This window comes from Schistocerca serialis, chromosome 2 (genome assembly GCF_023864345.2).
Source record: "Schistocerca serialis cubense isolate TAMUIC-IGC-003099 chromosome 2, iqSchSeri2.2, whole genome shotgun sequence".
Lineage (NCBI taxonomy): Eukaryota > Metazoa > Arthropoda > Insecta > Orthoptera > Acrididae > Schistocerca > Schistocerca serialis.
In genome coordinates, this window is record NC_064639.1 from 464,917,951 (window position 1) to 464,944,433 (window position 26,483).

Sequence of the window (26,483 nt, forward strand, 5' to 3'; positions counted from 1 at the left end):
CGTTCTACCATTCCTAGACCGGCAAGGGAACTTGCTGTTCCAACAGGACAATGCACGTCCGCATGTATCCCGTGCCACCCAACGTGCTCTAGAAGGTGTAAGTCAACTACCCTGGCCAGCAAGATCTCCGGATCTGTCCCCCATTGAGCATGTTTGGGACTGGATGAAGCGTCGTCTCACGCGGTCTGCACGTCCAGCACGAACGCTGGTCCAACTGAGGCGCCAGGTGGAAATGGCATGGCAAGCCGTTCCACAGGACTACATCCAGCATCTCTACGATCGTCTCCATGAGAGAATAGCAGCCTGCATTGCTGCGAAAAGTGGATATACACTGTACTAGTGCCGACATTGTGCATGCTCTGTTGCCTGTGTCTATGTGCCTGTGGTTCTGTCAGTGTGATCATGTGATGTATCTGACCCCAGGAATGTGTCAATAAAGTTTCCCCTTCCTGGGACAATGAATTCACGGTGTTCTTATTTCAATTTCCAGGAGTGTATTATGCGATACGTTAACCAAGATATAGAAATTATGACCAACTCGATTCACGGTTTGTGTCAGTGAAGTCTTTAATGTCCCTTAATTTATGTTGCTTCACGAATGTTTTCCACAGCCAAAGAGAGTAATTTGAAGTTGGAACCCAATGAAAGTTATCGAAGGAACAATGGATTCCTCTCTCTTTCCCTCTTCCATTTTCATTATTTCTTCTTCTCTCTCTTCCTCATGCTATCCAGAAATGTGACACGTGTTTTAGGTGATCCACTTACTGATCGTCATGTAGTCAACACAGCAGTTCGTAACGATAATAATGATTAAGAGACTGGTTTCAGGGCGATCAACGGCATGGTTACGAGCGCCTTCGCAGAATATGAGCTAAATGCTTAGTGAGAATAAAGTGTTCCCTCGTAAGGAGTCTTCTTGAGGCAATGGCCCATGAACACATATTACAGAATATGAGGTACAATGGCTGCTTATCAACAGCACCTGTATTAATATGGATAGTAAAATTCACTCAATAATACCTGCAGTCTACATGCACGTTCATGCCATAGTCTCAACGCTTAATTAAACTGTAATATACCCACTACATAAAATATACCGAGCGAGGTGGCACAGTGGTTAGCACACTGGACTCGCATTCGGGAGTACGACGGTTCAATCCCGTCTCCGGCCATCCTGATTTAGGTTTTCCGTGATTTCCCTAAATCATTTCAGGCAAATGCCGGGATGGTTCCTTTGTAAGGGCACGGCCGATTTCCTTCCCAATCCTTCCCTAATCCGAGCTTGCGCTCCGTCTCTAATGACCTCGTTGTCGACGGGACGTTAAACACTAACTACCACCACCACCACATAAAATACTAGAGAAATTGAGAATTAGCGGAAAAAGTACTAGATGTTATTCCCTGGCATATATGGTTGACTAACCACTAAAGAAAACTGTAACAGCCAGCCACTGTGAGAAAAAAGGGCATCACCGAAAGGTTGCTTCAACGCAGTTGATAATAATCTTCTCCCAGTACCCTAGAAATAAGATCATTGTCGGGGACTATCAAATACCAACATCAGAAAACATTACAGCTTCTTTCGTTACACGTATTGTTGACAGTAATGTGTTTTAGGCATATTAATTCTCATACTTAGAGAACGAACACAACTCCTCCTGGAGTGAAACTGAAAGGGAATTCAGCTACTCACAATAATGACCAAATCATAATGAAAATGATACTATCTGGTGACAAAATTTATGTGTTGATGATCATTTGGAGCTCACAAAATGATAACTAGCAAGCAATGTACAACCAGTTTCTATTTCGGAGAACAATGTTTAACGAGGTGTAAATCAGAAAACCGAAATGAGGAATATCTAACTTTACTTCGATGATCGGGGCCTGATGTTCCGGGAGACAAGAGTAAAGTGCATTTTATATTGACTGACATTCCTGAAACATTTGAGAGCACTACTGAGCCGCCGGTCGATGTGGCCGAGCGGTTCTAGGCGCTTCAGTCTGGAACCGCGCTGCTGCTACGGTCGCAGGTTCGAATCCTGCCTCGGGCATGGATGTGTGTGATGTCCTTAGGTTAGTTAGGTTTAAGTAGTTCTAAGTTCTAGGGGACTGATGACCTCAGAAGTTAAGTCCCATAGTGCTCAGAGCCATTTGAACCATTTTGAACTACTGAGCCACGGTTAATCCTCTGGGCAGTCCGCACAAGTTTCTCCCGTAAACCTGTAGTTGGAGCACCAGTCCACGCCTGTGGGCAGCGTCTGTGCGCTGACACCAGAGAAATGTGGTAGAGGTAACCCGCAATGCTCCTCGGTGGTGACTTGAGTAACTCGACGAATCTTGCAATCCGAGAGCGCACTGGTGCCGTCGCGTTGGGACACCATCTTAGATTAGTAATCAGGGTGTCTTCAGTCCTGGGTTCTAACCCAATCGGCGCTTGAATCTTAAATAAAAATCATTAGCAATGGCAACCGAAGACTTCCGACTTAAGAAATCACCCTCACTCAGCTAACGGCCTAGCACTCTCTTGCCCTTGGAGTGGTAAGCTGCCCTTAAAAGCGGAGGAATCAGCAATCATCAACGGCATGAAGACGCAACAAACAATGGAAACCACTGCATTTAAAGATACAGAATGTGTATCCACAGAACATTTGGCCTGTAACTAAAAAGTGACATGATGATATCTCCATTGGCAAAAGATTCCGAACTAGTCCCCCATTCGGATCTTCGGGAGGTGACCATGAGAAAAAGACTGAATAAACAACGAAAGGATAACTCTCTACGATTAGGGGCGTGGAGTATCAGACGTTTGAACGTGGTAGAGAAGCTAGAAAATTTGAAAAGGAAATGCTAAGGCTCAGTCTAGATGTAGTGGGGGTCGTTCAAGTGAAATGAGTATAAGGTAATATCAACTGCAGCAGAAAATAATATAACGGGAGTAGGAGTCGCTACGAATAGGAAGGTAGAGCAGAGAGTCAGTTACAATGGACAGTTCAGTGATAGTGTTGTTCACATCAGAAATAGAAAGCAAACCAACACGGACAACAATAGTTCAGGTATACATGCCGACGTCACAAGCAGAATATGATAAGACACAGAAAGTATATGACGATATTGAACGGATAATTCAGTACGTAAAAGGAGATGAAAATCTGGTAGTCATGTGGGATTGCAATGTTGTTGTAACGGAACGAGTAGAGGAAAGGATTATGGTAGAAAATGGGCCTGGTAGTAGGAATGAGAGAGGAGAAAGACTAATTGAGCTCTACATAAATTTGATATGGTAACAGCGAATACTCTGTCCAAGAAGCACAAGGGGAGGAGGTAGACTTGGAAAAGGCAGGAAGATACGGGAAGATTTCAGTTAGATTGCACCATGCTCAGGCAGAGACTTCGGAATCAGCTATTGGATTGTAAGGCGTATGCAGGGACAGATAAAGACTCAGATTACAATTTAGTATTGATGAAGAGTAGTTTGAAGTTGAAGAGACTAGTCAGGAAGAATCAATGTGCATAGAAATCGGATACGGAAGTCATAAGGAATGAAGAGATACGCTTGAAGTTCTCTAAGGCTATAGATACTGCGATAAGGAATAGTCAGTAGACAGTTCAGCTGAAGAGAAATAGACATCTCTAAAATGGGTAATCATAGAAGTTTTGAGAGAAAGACTTAGGTATAAAGAGGGTAACTGCGAAGAAAAGATGGATAACAGACGAAATACATCAATAGATCGATGAAAGAAGGAAATACAAAAATGATCAGGAAAATTCAGGAATACCGAAATACAAGTCACTTAGGAATGAATTAAATTTGAAGTGTAGGAAAGACAACGTGAAATGGCTGCATGAAAACTGTGAAAAAAATCAAAAAGAAATGATTATCTGAAGGTCTGCCTCGGCATACAGAAAAATCAAAACAACCTTCGGTGAAATTAAAATCAAGGTGGTAATATTAAGGGTGCAGTGGGAATTCCGCTGTTAAATGCAGAGGAGAGAGCGGATACGTGGAAGGAGTACATTTAAGGCCTCTATGAGAGGGAAGACTTGTCTGATGACATGACAGAAGTAAACCAGGAGACGATATGGAAGAGATAGGGGAACCAGTATTAGAATAAGAATTTAAAAGTACTTTGGATGACTGTAAATCAAATAAGGCAGAAGGGATAAGATAACTTTCCACCAGAATTTATAAAATCATTGGGGAGGATTGCAACAAAATGACTTTACGTTAGTGTGTAGAATGTATGAGTCCGGCGACATACCATCTGACTTTCGGAAAAACATCATCCACTAATTCCGAAAATTGCAAGAGCCGACAAGTGCGAGAATTTTCGTACAATCAGCTTAACAGCTCATGCATGGAAGTTGGTGACAGGAACAATATACAGAGTAATGGAGAAGAAAATTGAAGATGTGCTGGATGACGATCAGTTTGACTTTAGGAAAGGTAAAGGCATCAGAGAGGCTATTTCTGGCGTTGCGGTTGGTAATGGAAGCAAGACTAAAGAAAAATTAAAACACCTTAATAGGATTTTTCAGCCTAGAGGAAGCGTTCGACAGTGTAAAATTGTGCAAGATGTTAGAAATTCTGAGAAAAATAGGGGTAAGCTGTAAGGGAAGACGGGTAATGTACAATATGAACGAAAGCCAAGCGTGAACAATAAAGACTGGAAGACCAAGAACGAAGTGCTCGGATTAAAAAGGATTTAAGGCAAGGGTGTAGTCTTTCCTCCTTCTGTTCAGTCTATACATCAAAGGAGCAGTGATGGAAATAGCAGAAAGGCTCAGGACTCAGATTAAAATTCAGGGTGAATGGATAAAAATGATAAGATACGCTGATGACATTCCTATACTAAGTGAAAGTGAAGAATAATTGCAGGATGTGTTGAATGGAATGAACAGTCTAATGAATACAGAATATGGACTGAGAGTAATCGGAGAAAGATGAAAGTAATGACAAGTAGCAGAAATGAGAACAGCGAGAAACTTAACATTACGATTGCTGATCACGAAGTAGATGCAGTTAAGGAATTCTGCTATCTAGGCAGCAAAATAACACGTGACGGATGGAGCAAGGAGGACAATAAAACAGACTAGCGCTGGCAAGAAGGGCATCCCTGGTCAAGAGAAGTCTATTAATATCAAACGTGGGCCTCTATCTGAGGAAGAAATTTCTGAAAATGTGCATTTGGAGCACATCACTCTATGGTAGTGAAACACGGACTGTGGGAAAACCGGAAAAGAATCGGAGCATCTGAGATGCGATGCTGCAGAAGAACGTTGAAAATTATGAGGAGGTTATCCGGAGAATCGATGAGGAAAGGAATATATGGAAAACACTGACAAGAAGAAGGGATAAGATGGTAGGTCCCTGTGTGAAAACGGACAGTAGTCACTCTCCAAAAGAAATGTGAGGTAGAGGTAACACGTAAACGTCCTCTGTCGCGACTAGTTAACTTCGCCAACACAAACAGTACATTTTAGGTTTCCTGGAACGTAGCCGAGGAACTGTGGCAACCTAGACTTGGCAATGGGTAGGTCTTCCGACCTCGGACCCCTGGTTCCATAGTCACTGACACCAGCGCCGTGTGACACAGGTCAGCTAATTTATGCTTGGCCAGTGGCTGAAGGTGTTACTGTTTGGACGGACCAACATTTTAATAGGGCAATTTTTCCCGGCTATATTCCAAGATGGCGTTTGGAACTGCTAATACATACCTCATATTCGACTATCAAAGACTCGAAGACTATTCCACTGCCAACTTATAAAAGTCTTTTTCTAACTGTTGTGGTCTTCTGTCCTAACATCTTTATCTCTGCGTACCTACTGCAATTTACATCCATTTGAAGCTGCTTACTGTAGTCGATCCTTGGCCTCCCTCTAAAATTTTTGGCCCTCATAATCCCTCCATTATCAAACTGATGAACCATTGATGCCTACGGATGTGTCCTATCAGTCGATCCTTATTTTAGATTAATTACGGGCAACTTTCATTTTTCCAATTTGATTTAGCACTTCTTCATTATTAATTCGATCTACCCATCTAATCTGTACCACCACATTTCTACATCTAGATCTATACTTCGCAAGCCACCGCACGGTGCATGGTGGAGAGTACCCTCTACCACTACTAGTATCTTCCTTTCCTGTTCCTCTCACAAATAGAGCGAAGGAAAAGGTCTATATGATTCTGTATGAGCCCTAATTTCTCGTACCCTGTCTTTGTGACCCTTATGTGCAATATATGTTGGCGCCAGTATAATCTTTTGGCAGTCAGCTTCAAATGCCGGTTCTCTAAATTTTCTCAATAGTGTTTCTCGAAAATAACGTTGCTTTCTCTCCAGGGATTCCCATTTGAGTTTCCGAAGTACGTCCGTAACACTTACGCGTTGTTTATACCTGTGGGTAACAAATCCAGTAGTCCGCCTCTGAATTGCTACGAAGACTTCATTCAATCCGACCTGGCACAAATCCCAAACACTCGAGCACTACTCAAGAATAGGTTGCACCAGTGTGCTATACGCAGTCTCCTCTACAGGTGAACCACTCATTCCTAAAATTCTCCGAATAAACTGATGTCGACCATTCGCCCTCGCTACCACAGTTCTCACATTTTCATTCCACTTCATATCGCTTTGCAACGTTACGCCCAGATATTAAAACGACTTCATTGTGTCAAGCAGGACACTCCTAGTACTGTAACTGGAAACTGTCTGTAAGTCGTCTTGTACCTTCTACAATCGTTCAACTTCGACACTTTACTGTACACCACAGCATCATCAGCAAGCAATCTCAGACTTCTGCCCACTCTGTCCGAAAATCACTTATGTATACAGAGAACAACAGCAGTCCTGTCGCACTTCCCTGGGGCACTCCTGACGACACCCTTGTCTCTAATGAACACTCGCCGTCGTGGACAACGTACTGGGTTCTAATACTTAAGAAGTCTTCGAGTCACTCACATATCTGTGAACTTCTTCCATATGCTCATACCTTCGTTAACAGCCTGCACTGGAGGAGAGTGTCAAACGCTTTCCGAAAAATCTAGAAATATGGAACCCATAGTTCGCAGTATATCATGTGAGAAAAGGGCAAGCTGAGTTTCATTCGAACAACGCTTTCTAAACCATGCGGATACATGGACATAAGCTTCTCAATCTCAAGAAAGTTTGAAATTTTCTAACTGAGAATCTATTCAAGGATTCTGCAGCAAACCGAGTTTAGGGGTTTTGATCTGTAATTTTACGGTTCCGTCCTTTTACCCTTCTTGTATACTGCAGTCACCTGCGATTTTTTTTCCAATCACTTGGGACTTTGTGCTGGGTGAGAGATTCATGATAAATGCAGGCTAGGTAACGGCCAGTGCCGTAGAGTACTCTTTGTAAAACTGAACTGGAATTACATCCGGACCTGGTGATTTAGTTGCTTTCAAGTCATTCAGTTGTTTCATCATTCAGTTGTTTCATCATTCAGTTGTGTCGCCGTAACTGCCGTCTGCCTCACATCTCCTGTGCAGCAAGCTACGTATATTTAAGTATTAACTGTGTTTCTCTTGCTTGTCACTTCTTTTTCCGTGTGTTTTTGCTTTTAGGAAGCTTTAACTTTCGAGTACTAGTAATAGTGTTCCATAGATTTCGTGTTTGTTTTGAATACAGTCCAGAGACAGTTAATGTTTATTTTCATTGTTTCCAACAAGAGGTGTCTAGTAACCACAGTTTAGTCAGCTATCAGCCGCCTTTAGTGAATTAGCAGTCTAGTTAACAGTTGGTTACTTAACTCTCTACAGTAAATTGTTGATTTCTTAGGATGGGTAGGAAGTGTGACTGCTGTGTACGGACGCAGGAGGAGCTGGCCACTGTTCGCGAACAGCTGAACGTGCTGATGGCCACGGTCAGCCGTCTTCAGACTGTTGCCTCGGAGTGTAGCGGCAGTGGTGCGTCGCATGGTATAGCCCAGGTGTTACATGCTTCACCCACGGTCCCTGCTGTCGAGACATCTTCGCGGGTACCGGGCGGGGTTGGGCCATCCTCTCCCCAAGGGGAGTGGCGGGCTCAACGGCGTTCGTATCGCACGAGGCGGAGGGTCAATGTGGAGGCTGGCCGTGTGGCATCGCCCGCTATGCCTGTGAGTCGACATGTGGCCGCTCCTTCAGCAAGGACCGAGCAGGCACATGAGGGTAGGGGCTTATTAGCGATTGGGAGCTCCAGTGTTGTGATGGATCCTCTTAAGGACATAGCGGAAAGGTCGGGGAAGAAGACCAGTGTTCACTCTGTCTGCTTGCCGGGGGGTCTCATCCGAGATGTGGAGGAGACTCTGCCGGCGGCGATAGAGAACACTGGGTGCACCCGACTGCAAATTGTTGCTCATGTTGGCGCCAATGACTCCTGCCGTCTGGGTTCAGAGGTCATCCTCAGTTCATATCATACAGGCGGTTGGCGGAGTTGGTGAAGGCAGAAAGCCTCGCTCGCGGGGTGGAATCTGTGCTAACTATTTGTAGTGTCGTTCCCAGAACCGATCGCGGTCCTCTGGTTTGGAACCGAGTGGAAGGCTTAAACCAGAGGCTCAGACGTTCTGTGGGGATCTGGGGTGCAAATTTCTCGACCTCCGCTATCGGGTGGAGAAATGTAGGGTCCCCCTGAATAGGTCAGGCGTGCACTACACGCAGGAAGCGGCTACAAGGGTAGCGAAGTACGTGTGGAGTGCACTTGTGGGTTTTTTAGGTGAGAGAATTCTCTCCCTTCACCCAACAAGACGCCTCCTGAGACGCGACAAGGTAGCAATAGGCAAAACGCAACACCGAATGACAATATTAATGAGGTAACAGTAAACTGCAGGAGCGTCTATAGAAAGGTCCCAGAACTGCTCTCATTAATAAACGGTCACAATGCCCACATAGTACTAGGGATGGAAAGTTGGCTGAAATCAGATGTAAACAGTATTTAAATTCGAAATTCAGATTGGAATGTATACCGCGGAGACAGGCTGGACAGTGAAGGGGGAGGCGTGTTTATAGCGATAAAAAGTGCAATAGTATCGAAGGAAATCGACGGAGACCAAAAATGTGAAATAATTTGGGTGAAGGTCACGGTTAAAGCAGGTTCAAACATGGTAATTGGATGTCTCTATAGGCCCCCTGGCTCAGCAGCTGTTGTGGCAGAACACCTGAAGGAAAATTTGGAAAATATTTCGAGAAGATTTCCCGACAACGTTATAGTTTTGGGTGGAGATTTTAATTTACCAGGTATAGACTGGGAGACTCGAACGTTTATAACGGGTGGCAGGGACAAAGAATCCAGTGAAATTTTTTTAAGTTCATTATCTGAAAACTATCTTGAGCAGTTAAACAGAGAACGGACTCGTGGTGATAACATACTAGACCTTCTGGTGACAAACAGACCCGAACTATTTGAAACAGTTAACGCAGAACAGGGAATCAGTGATCATAAAGCGGTTACAGCATCGGTGATTTCAGCCGTAAATAGAGATATTAAAAAAGGTAGGAAGATTTTTCTGTTTAGCAAAAGTGACAAAAAGCAGATTTCAGAGTACTTGACGGCTCAACACAAAAGTTTTATCTCAAGTGCAGAAAGTGTTGAGGATCAGTGGACAAAGTTAAAAACCACCGTACAATATGCATTAGATGAGTATGTGCCAAGCAAGATCGTAAGAGATGGAAAAGAGCCACCGTGGTACAACAACCGAGTTAGAAAACTGCTACGGAAGCAAAGGGAACTTCACAGCAAACATAAACAATGCCAAATCCTTGAAGACAAACAAAAATTACACGAAGCGAAATGTAGTGTGAGGAGGGCTAGGCGAGAGGCGTTCAACGAATTCGAAAGTAAAGTTCTATGTACTGACTTTGCAGAAAATCCTAAGAAATGTTGGTGTTATGTCAAAGCGGTAGGTGGATGAAAAGAAAATGCCCAGACACTCTGTGACCAAAATGGTACTTAAACAGAGGATGACATACTAAAGGCCGAAATACTAAGTGTCTTTTCCCAAAGCTGTTTCACAGAGGAAGACTGCACTGTAGTTTCTTCTCTAGATTGTCGCACAGATGACAAAATGGTAGATATCGAATTAGATGACAGAGGGATAGAAAAACAATTAAAATCGCTCAAAAGAGGTAAGGCCTCTGGACCTGGTGGGATACCAGTTCGATTTTACACAGAGTACGCGAAGGAACTTGCCCCCTCTTCTTGCAGCGGTGTACCGTAAATCTCTAGAAGAGCATAGCATTACAAATTTTTGGAAAAGGGCCCCTGGTCATCCCCGTTTTCTAGACGTCGAACAGATGTGCAGAACTATCGACCTATATCTCTAACGTCGATCAGTTGTAGAATTTTGGAACACGTATATGTTCGAGAATAATGACTTTTCTGGTGACTAGAGATATACTCTGTAGGAATCAGCATGGGTTTCGAAAAAGACGATCGTGTGAAACCCAGTTCACGCTATTCGTCCACGAGACTCAGAGGGCCAGGTTCCCAGGTAGATGCCGTGTTTCTTGACTTCCGCAAGGCGTTTGATACAGTTCCCCACAGTCGTTTAATGAAAAAAGTAAGAGCATATGTGTGGTGTCACCGCCAGACACCACACTTGCTAGGTGGTAGCCTTTAAATCGGCTGCGGTCCGTTAGTATACGTCGGACCCGCGTGTCGCCACTATCAGTGATTGCAGACCGAGCGCCGCCACACGGCAGGTCTAGTCTAGACTCCCTAGCACTCGCCCCAGTTGTACAGCCGACTTTGATAGCGATGGTTCACTGTCTACATACGCTCTCATTTGTAGAGACGACAGTTTAGCATAGCCTTCAGCTACGTCATTTGCTACGACCTAGTAAGGCGCCATATTCAGTTACTATGAATGTATTCTGAACAGATAATATTGTGAATCATGTACCGTCAAGAGCGACGTTCATCATTAATGGATTAAAGTTAAGTATCAAACTAATTACGTCCGCTTTCTGAATTCTAATTCCTTGTCATGTTCCAGACCTCGCGTCAGTATAGTCCTTCCCTCCTCACGCCAGCCCAGCCTGCGTGAGCTAAAACGCATGCATTTCGGCCTCCACTTGTAACACGGTGTTGGCTCTTCTGCCAACACAACAATATGGACTATCAGACCAATTGTGTGATTGGATTGAAGAGTTCCTAGATAACAGAACGCAGCATGTCATTCCCAATGGAGAGAAGTCTTTCGAAGTAAGAGTGATTTCAGGTGTGCCGCAGGGGAGTGTCGTAGGACCGTTGCTATTCACAATATATATAAATGACCTTGTGGATAACATCGTAAGTTCACTGGGGCTATTTGCCGATGATGCTGTAGTATATCGAGAGGTTGTAACAATGAAAATTGTACTGAAATGCAGGAGGATCTGCAACGAATTGACGCATGGCGCAGGGAATGGCAATTGAATCTCAATGTAGACAAGTGCAATGTACTGCGAATACATATCATTTAGCTACAATATAGCAGGTCAGCAACTGGAAGCAGTTAATTCCACAAATTATCTGGGAGTAGGCATTAGGAGTGATTTAAAATGGAATGATCATATAACATTAATCGTCGGTAAAGCAGATGCCACACTGAGATTCATTGGAAGAATCCTAAGGAAATGCAGTCCGAAAACAAAGGAAGTAGGTTACAGTACACTTGTTCGCCCACTGCTTGAATACTGCTCAGCAGTGTGGGATCCGTACCAGATGGGGTTTATAGAAGAGATTGAGGAGATCCAACGGAGAGCAGCGCGCTTCGTTACAGGATCATTTAGTAACTTCGAAAGCGTTACGGAGATTATAGATAAACTCCAGTGGAAGACTCTGCAAGAGAGACGCTCAGTATCTCGGTACGTTGTTGAAGTTTCGAGAACATGCCTTCACCGAGGTGTCAAGCAGTATATTGCTCCCTCCTACGTATATCTCGCGAAGAGACCATGAGGATAAAATCAGAGAGATTAGAGCCCACGCAGAGGCATACCGACAATCTTTCTTTCCACGAACAAAACGAGACTGGAATAGAAGGGAGAACCGATAGAGGTACTCAGGGTACCCTCCACCACACAGTGTCAGATGGCTTGCAGAGTATGGATATAGATGTAGATACACCAGGGATGTTTATTATTATGTTGTCAATACGGGAGTATGTCCGACGGTCAAATGACGAATGTAAAACTTCGGCTTTCGTTTTGCTACCTTCGGGTGGCACACCAGACTGATCAACAAGGGACTGAATGAAAGTCTTAGACACGCTTAGCCATTCTACGTTAAACTAGAATTTTCTCGAGTTCTCTACTAGACCATTTGCTAAGGTGTGATGGTGGTAGTAGTTGTGTGCATAGATCTTTTGACAGATGCACGAATCTCCACTAACCTTCGCTTGTAGTCATTTGTGCGTTCTCTTTTGAACCTAGAGCGTAACAGCCTCTGTTTTATCAGCATCTTCCAAATTTCATTGTTAAACTATAGTGGATCTTTTCCATTCTTTATCCACTTACTATGTATATAAATCTCCAGTTTCCAGTTCACAATCTGCTTATACTTTGACCATAATTCCTCCACATTCATCTTACTGGAACTAAATGATGTCAATTCACTGTCTGAGGTGCTAACAACTGCTTATCTGCTCTATCTACCAAAAACACTCTCCTAGCCTACTTGACTGATTTATTAACTTTCGTAACCATATTGTTATAAGGAGATCATGATTGCTAATTCTCGTTTCTGTATTGACACTGTCGATGAGGTCCGGCCTATTTGTAGCTACAAGGTCTAAGATATAACCATTGCGGGTGGGCTGCTGAGCTAGCTGCTCAAGACAGTTTTCAGAAAACGTGTTGAAAAGTATTTCCCTTGACTATCTGCCTGAACCTCCCGCAATGAATCCATAGATACTCCAATCTATACTCGGTAGGTTAAAGTCGCCTGCAACTAGTATTGCATGATCTGGATATTTACGCGCTGCTGACAGTGGAATTTCCTTGAATGACTCTAGAACTGTCACAGCGGCATCGGGTGGCCGGTAAAATGAATCCAACAATTAACTTGCTATACGCGACCAGATAACTTCACTGTCATATTCAAATTCGACATCAACAGAGACAATATTTTTGTCAACTGCTATAAGCACTCCTCTTCGTATGGCCTCCGACCTGTCTTTCCGACATACGTTCCATGACTCGCTAAATATCTCAGAACTTTCCACCTCGTCTTCAGCCACTCTCTGTCCCAAGAAAAATTTGAGCGCGAGAACTTTCGTGGAGGGCAGTAAATTCGGGACCTTTATTACGAATGCATCGACATTTTACTGAAAAATTTTGAAAGTTGAAGTGTCTTAAATCTGAAAGACATATGACTTCCCTTGCTGCGTGTCGACGGGCGGTTGTTCATCAAAGCATCTCAACTACCGTCTACCCCAAAAAAGCCCCATGTGCGCTCCACAAGTATTCTGCTACCCGAGCAGCTGTTTCCTTTGTGCAGTGTCTTCCTGGTCTATCAAGGCGAGTCCTACAAATCATCACACGATAACGCAGGTCTAGAAAGCTGCAGCCAAGATCGTCACAGAGTCGACGAAGTCTTTGGTTGAGACCCTCCACTCGACTCCAAACCAGAGGACCCCGATCAAGAACAATGTTGCAAATTGCGAGCTCTGTTTCGACCCCACTCGCGAAGCCAGCAGTCTTTACCACCTCCGCCAGCCGCCTGTATGAACTAAGGATGGCATCAGAACCCACGTGACAGGTGTTTTTGGTGCCGACGTGAGCCACAGCTTGCAGACTTCACCCTGCACGCTCCACAGCCGCAGGCAAGGCCGCTTCCATATCTCGGATGAGACTACCGGCAGTCATACCGAGTGCACATTGGCTTTCTTTCCAGCCTTTAATGCTATCTGCCTAAGGGATTCTATAACGCGCTTAACGTTGGAGCTCAGGATACATAGTAAACCATTTTCCCTGTGTGACTGCTCCGACCCTGCTGAAGGAGCGGCTCCGACTCCACTCAGAGGGTGAATGGACGAGGCCAGGCGGCCGGTCTCCACATTGGCCCTACGCCTCGAGCGACGCGAACGCGTTACTACCCCGCCGCTCACCCTGCTGTGAGGGCGGATCCACCGTGTTTGGTGCACTAGCAGTTGCCACGGAAGCAGAGCACCTGGGCAAAACAAGTGTCCCATGCGACGCGCCAGATTCTCTGTCACTGCCACACCCAGAGGCAGCTGCCTGAAGGTGATTGACCATAGCCAAAAGCGCATTCAGCTGTTGGCGAGCTGTGGCCAGCTCCTCCTGCATCAGCACACAGCATGCACACATCCTATCACAGCAAGACTAACTGAAGAGGTAAACCAGAAAAGCAGACAGATTCCTAGATATGCAAGCTGTTACACTCCTGCTGTGTAACCTATGGCAAGCTAAAGAGTTAATGAGCTACGTAGCTGGCTGTTCGGTGAGTAACTACTATGCTACAGAATGAATGAATTTACATTTACAAAAACGCGAGATTAAACCATTTAAACAGAAAAACGCGCACGAATTTCAATAAATACACTACGAGGAAAACACAGGAAATGATAAACACTTAACCTGCCGCTCTATAGACGTATATCAGTCGAGAGCTGGAGCCTGACTGTCGGACTTACTAAACGAACAAACGGCTGCTTTCAAAACAAATGAGGAACTACTGTGCTACAGACTGAACGAGTTTACACTTACAAAAAAGTGAGACTAAACCTCTTAAACAGAAAAATATGCAAGTAATTTAATAAATGTACTTCGAGGACAACACAGAAAAATATAAATTTTGAACTTGCCGCTCTGTAGAGGTACATCAGCCGAGAGCTGGAGCCTGAGCCGTTCTCTTCTTGCCTGCCGTACAAGGCTACATTCCAGACAAATACCCCAAAAACTTTCTAACATTTAAATTTATATTCGACTAAATGACCTGTATTGGGTTCGCATGGGTAGCCCTAAGTATCTATGGCGGGACAACTTGTCTGGTGTAGCGGTAATGAATTATGTACACGAACCTACCTCGTGAATCAGTCTGTCAGCGAAAACAGCGTGAAAATCCTTACATTCCTCTTTTCGACTATCCGTCGCATACTGACAGAAAAACGCGGCTAAAGAAATTAATTATAACATGTCTAGATGTAAAAAAATTCTGTTCTTCAGTAATGCTTTCCTTGCTATTGGCAGTCTGCATTTAATGCCCTCTCTGCTTCGGTCGTCGTCATTTATCTTTTAGCACAAATGGTAAAACTGATCTACTACATTTGCTAAACGAATGCCCTCAGAATCACCTGTTTTAATTCAAGTACATTTCATAACCCCTGTTTTACGTTTTTTGATGTTCATCTTGTAACCTCCTTTCAAGACACTGTCCATTCTGTCCAACTACTCTTCCAAGTCTTTAGCCGTCGCTGAAAGAATTACAATATCATCAGCAAATTTAAATGTTTTAATTTCGTCTCACTGAATTTAAAATTCCTCTTTCAAATTTCCCTTTTGTTTCTTCCGCAGCTTGCTTGATGCACGGATTGACTAACATTGTAGACAGGCTACAGCCATGTCTGCCTCCAGTCTCATCTACTGCTTCCCTATCATGTCCATCGACTCTTACAATTGAGGTATTCCCTGAAAAAACGACTGAAGGTCCATTAAGCCGTTTTTCCGTTTCCTGCAGCAATTGCATGTGTACAAACCAGTCTTTGTACTCAGTAATTATTACTACCCTCCGACAGTCGCAACGCCTTCTAGATATATTTAACGGCCGTGCTGCTCCAAGCCGTTGTTCCACCGACCGCCGTTGCCAATAGAGAACTTTCACGCCGCTAGTCCCACTGTTGTGTGTGCGCTGTGCTCAGATGTATTCGTCAGTGACGGGACATCCGTACCGTGGAATTTACGTTTGACAACATCACATAGGAAGTAGTAAATAGAGACTGCAAACAAAATATGGGAAGTGACTGTGATAGTATGTATATCCAGTGTGATTATGAGAACCACTAATTGGAAGGAAACATAAAATTCAGGAGGGGAAATGGAAGAAAGAAGACGAAAAGAAGAAGAGAAATTCCGGCCAGTTTCATGTTTCGCCGGAAACCGGTAAGAAAGTCTGTTCAAAGAAATTTGCAGTCAGTAAGAAATGTGTCATAAAGAAATGCTATCTAAAAATATGCGCAATAGATCAGGAACAGATCCATGAATGATTTTGGGCATTAGGTGACAAGAAGACACAAAATAAAAGGATGTTATGTTTAATTTAAAAGAAATTACCATCTGATGCATCTAGGTCTGGTCGAAATCGTAGCTCCACCTATATATACCATCTAAAATGGAGCAATGATGAGATGGTAGTCTGTAAATCTCTATTCCAAAGTATCTTGCAAGTTACCGATAGTCGCTTGAAAACAGTGTGAAAGGCTTTGAATGCTACTGCTCTTACAGTAGAGACAAAAGAGGGAAATACAGTAATAGATCGCAAAAAATTTGCAACAAAATTTGGGACATGGTCCGCTATCTGGGACCAGTTTCCTTCCAAATCATTGCATTGCTGTCAAGACAAGTCCGAAAGGGAATATTTAGATAACTTTGACCTTAGAGCTGCAAAATTATTCACATCATTCAGAGAATATTTTCTCCATGAAACGAATACGGTACTCCGGATGCAGAATGAAACACGATATTTACGGTTCGGGGTCGCCCATACAGTTTATGCGACCGTAACTTCGGCCTATGTGGAAAAATGTTAAGGTATATTGAAAACATTGAGAATGTGAGCCAATATATTTCAGTACTTCAGGGCTGCAGAAAGAATCCAACACGTTTTGAGGTGGTGAAAGGACGACTGGGCACCAGCTTTATCACCATACTGCGTCACAAAAACCAAAGGAAGGACACTATCTGGAATACAAAATACGTCAATTTCTATTACAACTGAGGCGTATTTTTTGTGGTATCACCGCCAAACACCACACTTGCTAGGTGGTAGCCTTTAAATCGGCCGCGGTCCGTTAGTATACGTCGGACCCGCGTGTCGCCACTGTCAGTGATTGCAGACCGAGCGCCACCACACGGCAGGTCTAGAGATACTTACTAGCATTCGCCCCAGTTGTACAGCCGACTTTGCTAGGAAAGGTTCACTGATAAATACGCTCTCATTGGCCGAGACGATAGTTAGCACAGCCTTCAGCTAAGTCATTTGCTACGACCTAGCAAGGTGCCATTATCAATACATATTTAACTTGTGATGCCTGTACCATCAGACCGATGTACACCAATTGTGGATTAAAGTTAAGTATTCCAAGAACTGCGTTCTTTTCTTTATAGGATAATTACTTTACCTGTTCCAGTCCCCACGCCAGACTGCGTGAGCTTGAAAGCGTGCATTTCGGCCTCCTCTAGCAACACGGTGTTGACTCTTCTGCCAACACTTCATATTGGCGCCGAGGATTTTGTGTTTGTTGATAGACTGATTTAATTGTGTCATGGCTTCGCCACAATCTCCAGATGTACTGTCCGAATTTTATCGCTTGCAGAATCAGCAGACGCAGGCCTTATTGGATGCCCTTGGACAGCTCGTCCAGGGTCAACGTTCAATGCAAACCGATGCGGCCGCCGCCGCTCCACCGCTCCCGCAGCCACAACATGCTGTTGCACCACCTTTTCGTCCTTCTGATGCGGCACTGGAAAGCTGGACGGAGTGGTCACGCCAATTTGGATTCCATCTCGCCGTCTACAGAATTCAAGGTAATGAGCGGCAGCCTCACTTATTATCGTGTGTCGGCGTCCAGACGTACCGTGTGATAGTGAAATTGTTTCCCCGACGCGACATAGCAACTCTGTCCTACGACGAAATTTTGTCTGCATTCGATGCATATTTTAAAGAATCAGTCAATGTAGTTGCAAAAAGGTATACTTTCTTTCGTACAAAATGTACGGCCGGTCAAAGTAATCAGGAGTGGGTTGCAACTTTGCACAGCCTTACAAGGGATTGTGCTTTTGAGTGTGAATGTGGACTTCCTTATTCAGATACTATATGGTACGTGATGCAATTGCACAGAACGTTTCTGATGTTCGTATAAGGGAACAGATTTTGAAACTAGTCAATCCCTCCCTTCAACAAGTGATGGACATATTGGATAGGCAAGACACACTTGACTTTGCTCAGGAATCGTTTGAAACTTCGCCAGCCGTGTGTCGCATTAACCGACCCGCCGGGCGAGCTGCACGGAACAGTAAACAGCCCTCGTGCCCGTCCGCGCAGCTGCCGCCAAGCTCTCCGCTAAGTGTGCCGCGCAAGCAGGCAAATGCAGTGCTAAAATCATGCCCGCGGTGTGCTACTAGACATTCGCGTGAGAATTGCCCGTCACGCCAAGCTATTTGCTTTTTCTGTAATAAAAAAGGACATGTTCAAAGTGTTTGCCAGAAAAAGCTCAGATCGGACACTAACAACCATTCCAGGCCCTTTGCTTCGCGCCGGAATCGGAATTGAACCAAGAATACTCATGCTCGTGAACCTTTGCCCATGGAAATTCATGTAGTTAATTCCACTCCACCCAGTGCCACTCTCTCTAACAGTGACTGTGTTCGTCCCACAAATAGTGTGCATCGTCATCGACGGAAATCCCGTCAAGTCGCAAGTGCTTCTGTACCAGTGTCTGTTCACGTTGCACGAGACAGTCTCTCTTGTCGTCAGCAGGACAATGAACTTTTTGTAGATTTGGACATTCATGGCAACGTGATCCATTCCAGCTCGATACCGGAGCTTCAGTTTCATTGATCAATAAAGATACGTACAAACAACTGGGCACACCTCCGTTGCGTGCCGCAAATGTTAAGCTAACTACATATTCAGGTCACACGATCCCTGTGTTAGGACAGTGCAGCCTTCTTGCAACATACAAGGGACAAACAAAACTTGTGTCATTTTACGTACTTCGTTCTTCTTCTGCAATGAACTTGTTTGGTTTAGATTTATTTCAGTTGTTTAACTTGTCTATTGTCAATCAGGTCCTATCAGTGAACCAGACTGTGCCTTCAGACAGTGTTTCTCGTGTCTGTGCAGAATTTGCAGACATTTTTGCACCGGGCCTTGGTTTCGCTAAGAACTATACAGCACATTTGGAACTGAAAGTCAACGCGCAACCGAAATTTTTCCGAGCGCGCAATGTTCCCCACGCATTGCGTGATGAGGTCGCAAGAACGTTACACGATTTGGAATCACAAGGTGTAATTGAACGTGTGCAGGCTTCTCTCTGGGCCTTACCCTTAGTAATTTTGCCAAAACCTTCCGGAAAATTGAGACTTTGTGTGGACTTCAAAGCTACAGTGAATCCACAACTAGTGATTGCAACTTTTCCTTTACCCCGCCTGGAAGATCTTTTTGACAAACTATGCCCGGGTAAATATTTTTCGAAGTTGGACCTCACAGATGCGTACTTGCAAATACCAGTGGACGACGAATCCCAGCGCGTCTTGGTGGTTACCACGCATCTGGGTTTGTATCGATTCAAACGACTGCCATTCGGGTGTGCATCCGCCCCTGCATTGTTTCAGCAATATCTGCAAACTGTTTGTGCCTCGGTCCCTACTGCAGCAAACTATCTGGACGATATTGTGATATCCGGAAAGACGGAAGAAGAACATTTAGCCAATCCTCGAACATTATTTCAGGTCTTGCGACAAAATGGTCTTTGCTTGCGGAAGGACAAATGTGTGTTTTTTGCTCGTGACTTACCATATCTGGGCCACGTACTCAATGCCCAGGGCATACATCCCAGTCCAGAGCACCTCCGTGCCATACAAGACTTGCCTTCGCCACAGAATTTGAAGCAGCTGCAGAGTGTGCTGGGAATAATTAATTATTACAACAAATATGTTCCCCATGTCTCTTCTATTTCAGCTCCGCTTCATCGCTTGCGCCGTAAAGGTGTTCCGTTCGTCTGGACGATGGAATGCGAACGCGCTTTTCGCCAGTTGAAATCGGCGTTGCTTTCAAATACTTGCCTTACGCCATTCGATCCCCAGAAACCCCTTTTGTTAATGGTAAATGCATCGGATTTCGGGATCGGTGCTGTGCTTGCGCACAAAGATGGATCGCATGATCGCCCTATTGCCTTTGCGTCCAAATTGCTCTCGTCTGCGCAAAGAAATTATTCACAGATCGAGAAAGAAGCTTTGGCTCTCGTATTTGGTGTTACAAAGTTTCATGATTTCATGTATGGTCGTCACTTCACCGTCATCACGGACCACAAACCTTTGACATCGCTTTTTCATCCGAACAAGCCTGTACCCCCACGTACAGCGCAGAAATTCATTCGCTGGTCTATTTTCGTCTCGCAGTACCGCTACGATATCTTGTATTGGTCCACTGCTAAGCACGAAAACGCCGATGCGTTGTCCTGTTTGCCTGTTGCTGAGGATAGAGCATTCGATTCTTCCGAACTTGCTTGCATGTTCATTGATTCGGAAACCGATGACGTGGTCGAATCGTTTCCGATTGATTTTCGTCGTGTAGCTACAGCCACAGCTGCTGACCCTGTCCTTGCTACAGTTTTGCGTTTTGTTGCTACGCAATGGCCCTTGTCAAAGTCACGGATCGAGGATCCGTTGGTTCGCCGATTTTTTGCTCACAAGGAGAGACTTTGTTCGACGTGGTGTTTTGCTGTTGCGTTCTGATGATGATCAGTCCAGGGTCGGGGTCCCACGTTCATTACAGTCCTCTGTCTTACGGCTTCTCCACCAAGGTCATTGGGGTATAGTGCGAACGAAACAACTTGCTCGTCAGCACTGTACTTGGTTCGGAATCGATGATGCGATTACGAAAATGTGCTCTTCTTGCATGGCATGTGCCGAACAACAATCCGCACCACCGCGGAAATTCTTTGCATGGCCGAAAGCCACTTCTCCTTGGCAACGATTACACATCGATTTTGCTGGTCCATTCTGGAATGGTCGATTCTTTCAGTAACTTTCCTTTTGTTGTCCGGATGGCTTCCACGACGTCATCTGCTACCGTCCAAGTGTTATCTGCTATCTTTTGTATTGGTTCAAATGGCTCTGAGCACTATGGGACTTAACTGCTGTGGTCATCAGTCCCCTAGAACTTAGAACTACTTAAACCTAACTAACCTAAGGACATCACACACAGCCATGCCCGAGGCAGGATTCGAACCTGTGACCGTAGCAGTCGCGCAGTTCCGGACTCAGCGCCTTAACCGCAAGACCACCGCGGCCGGCTACCTTTTGTATTGAAGGTCTTCCACAGACTATTGTTTCCGACAATGGCCCACAATTCATGTCCGCAGAATTTCAGTCATTCTGCAAGGCCAATGGTATTCAACATCTGACGTCCGCGCCGTTTTCGCCACAGTCAAATGGTGCCGCTGAACGATTGGTCCAGACTTCCAAGTCACAGATGTTGAAGCTGAAAGAGTCGCATTCTCGAGAGGACGCGTTATTGCTCTTTTTGTCTTCGTATCGCTCTCAGCCCCGAGATGGTCGCTCGCCGGCTGAGTTGCTCCACGGTCGTCCTCATCGAACCTTGATGTCTTTGCTGCATCCGCCGCATCAGGTTCCTGTGCAGCGGCAGACACCTGCTTTTGCTCCAGGCGACGTTGTATACTATCGCAACTATCGAGGTTCACGGCGTTGGCTTGCAGGGCGCATTCTTCGCTGCCTCGGCCGCGCGATGTATTTGGTTTTGGGGGCCTCTGGTGAGGTGCGTCGGCATCTCAATCAGCTGCGCCTCTGTCGTCGCACGGGTTCTGCCGCTCCCCGTCTGCTTTCAGCGACGGTGCCGTCCGGTCAGCGCCCTGGGGACCCATCTACTGGCTCGCCTCATCCCCAGGTGTTACCGACACTGCCTTCCATTTTGCCCCATGGCGCCGCGCCGCTGCCGCCGCCGCCTGTTCTCCCACCGGCGACGCCCGCAGTGGACGCTTCGCTGCAGCCGGGCGCCTCCCTGGGTCACGCGCCGCCGATCGCTTCCCGTGACCAGCTGTCCTCCGACATGGAACTCTTGCCCGCTCTGGACCAGATGGCGTCTTCACCCGTCGGGTACCCCGACGCGATGGAGGTCGACCCTTCGGCCGCTCCTGTCTCTCTACGGGCGCATACACCGCATGTTGGCGTGCACCCTGGACTAGGTTTTCAGGGGTTTCCTAGCTCCCCTCGGACCGAATGGCCGGGTGCGGGTGGCACAGCCTCGCCTGTTGTTGGGCTCCCCACCTCGTCGCATACGTCAACATGGAGTCCTCCCCATGGCGGGCGGAAGCCTTATAACACAACCGTTCGCCGATTTGCGGGGGAGGAATGTGGTGTCACCGCCAGACACCACACTTGCTAGGTGGTAGCCTTTAAATCGACCGCGGTCCGTTAGTATACGTCGGACCCGCGTGTCGCCACTGTCAGTGATTGCAGACCGAGCGCCACCACACGGCAGGTCTAGAGAGACTTACTAGCACTCGTCCCAGTTGTACAGCCGACTTTGCTAGGAAAGGTTCACTGACAAATACGCTCTCATTGGCCGAGACGATAGTTAGCATAGCCTTCAGCTACGTCATTTGCTACGACCTAGCAAGGCGCCATTATCAATACATGTTGAACTTGTGATGCCTGTACCATCAGACCGATGTACACCAATTGTGGATTAAACTTAAGTATTCCAAAAACTACGTTCTTTTCTTTATAGGATAATTACTTTACCTGTTCCAGACCTCACGCCAGACTGCGTGAGCTTAAAAGCGTGCATTTCGGCCTCCTCTAGCAACACGGTGTTGGCTCTTCTGCCAACACTTCATTTTTATTCTCGTCTACTGTCCGGTCCCGGTAGCTGAGTGGTCAGTGCGACAGAATGTCAATCCGATGGGCCCTGGTTCGATTCTTGGCTGGGTCAGAGATTTTCTCCGATCAGGGACTGGGTGTTGTGTTGTCCTAATCATCATCATTTCATCCAGATCGACGCGCAGGTTACCGAAGTGGCATCAAATCGAAAGACTTGCACCCGGAGAACGGTCTACCCGACGGGAGGCCCTAGTCACACGACATTTACATTCTCGTCTACTTACATTTATTCAGGAACATTCAGAAACGAGGATGTACATTGCCAACCCGAAAGACGGACATGGTGATGAAGAAGACGTCTCGTCCTGGGATGCAAAGAAGAAAGATACCGTCGCACTACCCAAGTTCGTTCGAGACGACACTTCAGAAATGCTGAAGAATATTGTCGACGGTTATGGATCTGCGACAGACAGTGACTGCTCAGGATGCGGAACAGACAAATGATCGGTAGTAGCCACGCGTAGACTGTTGCAGATCATTGTTGAGGACGGTGTTGTTTCCCATGTATGCCTGAAATTCAATAAAGTTATTTCTCTCATTTTGGGTATGTTTTTCCAAGGTTAAAGAGGATAATTATGTGCTATGTTCGTTGGGATATATGTCTTGAAGAATACTTCTACAGTGTACTGTTGCTTTGAAAGCTAATTATGTTTGCCGAATAAAAATATATTTTGTTGCTTTACGGCATGAGTAAGCAACTTTTAGATTTAACGACTGTTTAATAGTCAAATATGGAAAATGGTTTTTTTTTCGTGTTATGCAGTGATTTACGGAAAAACAACTTAGGTTTGGTGATATGTCATCAGTTTAAATCAGCATGTAAGTCATACATATTACACTATCGTGTCATTTATTCTGAAACAACAATACGTCGTTTCCATTTGACTGAAATTTCGTCTATGTACGAGGGTTTGAAATGAATGAAAACACAACGTGAAATATTTGATGCTCTGTATCTCGATTTCCACATACTGCATTTCAGTCGTTGGTCCAGAGAACGCCTCAGTTGTGGTCTGCTACACAAGCAATACACTGTCCTGTCACAGTAATGTGACCGCCTGTCGAAAGCCTGAATAACAACCTTTTGCAGCGCGTGCTGTGACGTGCAGGAAGAGTGTCAGTGAGGTTCTGGTTGGTACCGACATGGATGTGGATCTATGCCGACTCCATCGCCGGACCAACTGCGCTAGGTTTGTTCTGGAATGCACCAGCAGGGATGTGGAGCCATGACGATTCCACTGCCATGGCCAACAACGCCAGGTTTCTGGTTGAGGATCCAGGGCGCCAACAGCTCGATAGTCATGGTCCCACAGACCGCACCCTTTCATAAAGGAAATATCTTGAAAATACTGCAGCCAAGATAAAAACTCCTGATAATATCATGCAGAAATTGTGTCTAATGACATGGGGAGCTTCAGCGGATACCTTGTGCACATCATCCACTGGGCTGGTCTTCTTACCAGCCAAGCATTGTGCCCGGGTGTGGCTATACAGTTGCCGTACCTACTTGATCGACGTCCAGTTGAACCACACTATGCGGTTAATAACTGAGGTAATCCAGCCAACACCGATTTATTGGCTTCCTCTGCTGAGCAACATTTATCCACCCGCAATCCGTAGAGGTGAGGCCTTGCTTAGGGAATACTGCAAGCTACAGGAGAACCTGGAATTATCCATACAGAAAGACTTACCAAGTCTACGAGAAAATAGACTCCGTTCAATAAATCGACCAATACGGCAAACAAAACAGCTAGATGCCAGTAATACCGGGGTGAGAGACCTGTGGGACCAGAGCTGTCAGCTTATTGAAAATCCTGAACGGCGTGAGTAGTTCTGAAAGCCTAACTGTGATACTACTGGCAAACTATGGGTATAATTGTACAGAGGTCGCACTGGACATGGAAAATGTGCAGACTTTCTTTACAAGTGGAGTGCTACAGCGTCTCCGGTTTGTAACTGTGGGGTTCCGAATCAGACAATAAAGCACATTAAAGATGAATACCCCTTGACCCGCCAGGTGAGCCGAGAGCGCTAATGCGCTGCTTCCTGGATTCGGGTAGGCACGCTGGCCCCAGATCGAATGCGCCCGGCGGTTTAACGACGGAGGCCGGTGTTCCGGCCAGGCTGGATGTGGTTTTTAGGCGGTTTTCCACATCGCACTAGGTGAATACTGGGCTGGTTCCCACATCCCATCTCAGTTTCATGGCTCGCAGACATCTGAATACATTCACACTATTCCAGCCACCCCTTCAATTAACCTTGCCAAATCCGATTAACCATGCCGACCCTGTGTCCTTGCGGGAAAAGGCACAAGCAAAAGAAAGAGAGAAAGAAGGAGATAAATACCCCTTGCGTTGGAGCCACCTCATGAAGGCTGATGATACGGCTCTTATATGGAATAGAACCTAAATATTGACATTTTGATCGTTTTTTTTAGTTTTGTATTTTCATATTCCTGTTATATATAGTATTATTAATGTTAAATACCTGTAATTTTAAACTGCATGTGAGCCATTCGAATAAATAATAATAAATAAATTTTCCAATCAGCATCACCCACATCTGTGCGACCTTGGTCAAGTTGTTGGCACCACAGCAGGACACGACAATGCATGTGGCCCATATATCACCAGAATTACACGGTGAATCTGTCCCGTGTACTTCTTCTTTGGAACACGTTCCCAGTAGTGGCGCCATTTCACTCCCGGTTTGTGGTGCTTCAGTTATCCGTACTACAGCAGAATTGTGTCTATCGGAAACTCAGAACATGTACTTTCGTCTGACAAGGCGCCACTCTTGTTGTGCATGGCTTTAGCCTGGAATGAAATGTGCAGCTTACTTTTTCAAGTATCCACTCAGTTTCCCAGAATGTATATATTACAGGAAAGTTCATTTCACGAAAAAAATGCTTCAGATGTACGTATGCCCTATTCCAAGTGGTTTTCGAGATAGAACACATTTAATTTACCTTTGTTTTTGTGCTAGTGGCGCGCATGTACGTGTTTTATCCAACCATCCTCTTTGGCTTTTATTACAGCCCAACCTATCTCATTTCTTTCAGCCTCTTTGCCCGGGATGTCTTTCTGCTATTAAAGTAGCCCATTGAAAGTGCAGTTGTCCATGGTGTGTTGTGAGTGAAGTAGTACGAGGTACTGACAGTGTATCTGAGAGAAGCATCGATTAACTTCATATAGTCGAGACTTGGCCCCATCTCATTTTCATCTGTTTCCAGAACTCATACACCATCTACAGTGATGGTATCAATAAACTGGCCTCTCGTTGGGGGGGGGGGGGAGGGGGGGGACGCGTTCGTCACAAGAGTGACCGTACATATGCTTGTAACTACCCTGTTTATCGATTCTTGACAAACAGAGCTGTGGTGTAATACAAGCACTCATATTGCAAGTTTAGGCAGCTCTGACTCACCATTCGTTGGTCCTTTCGTCGTAACACTCGACGTGAAAGATGGTGGTGACGCCATTAAAACCGCCAATAGCAAACAGCATTTCGTCGATCACTTCGATGGCGAAGTTGCTGCGAGGGTTGTACATGTCCGGTATGGGCGTCCACTCGTTGGTTGCCGGGTTGTACTTCTCAGCGCTGCACATCCTTGAGATACCATTGAAACCACCTGTCAGA

General features: G+C 45.3%; 1 protein-coding gene across 1 annotated transcript in view; it reads right to left on the reverse strand.

Moving 5' to 3' along the window:
* LOC126456089 (kelch-like protein 10) overlaps positions 1-26,483 on the reverse strand; it is a 189,703-nt gene that overhangs the window by 36,910 nt on the left and 126,310 nt on the right. The window contains exon 9 of the mRNA XM_050091845.1: positions 26,271-26,475. Coding sequence (XP_049947802.1) covers positions 26,271-26,475 — 205 coding nt within the window. The remainder of the gene's footprint in view (positions 1-26,270; positions 26,476-26,483) is intronic.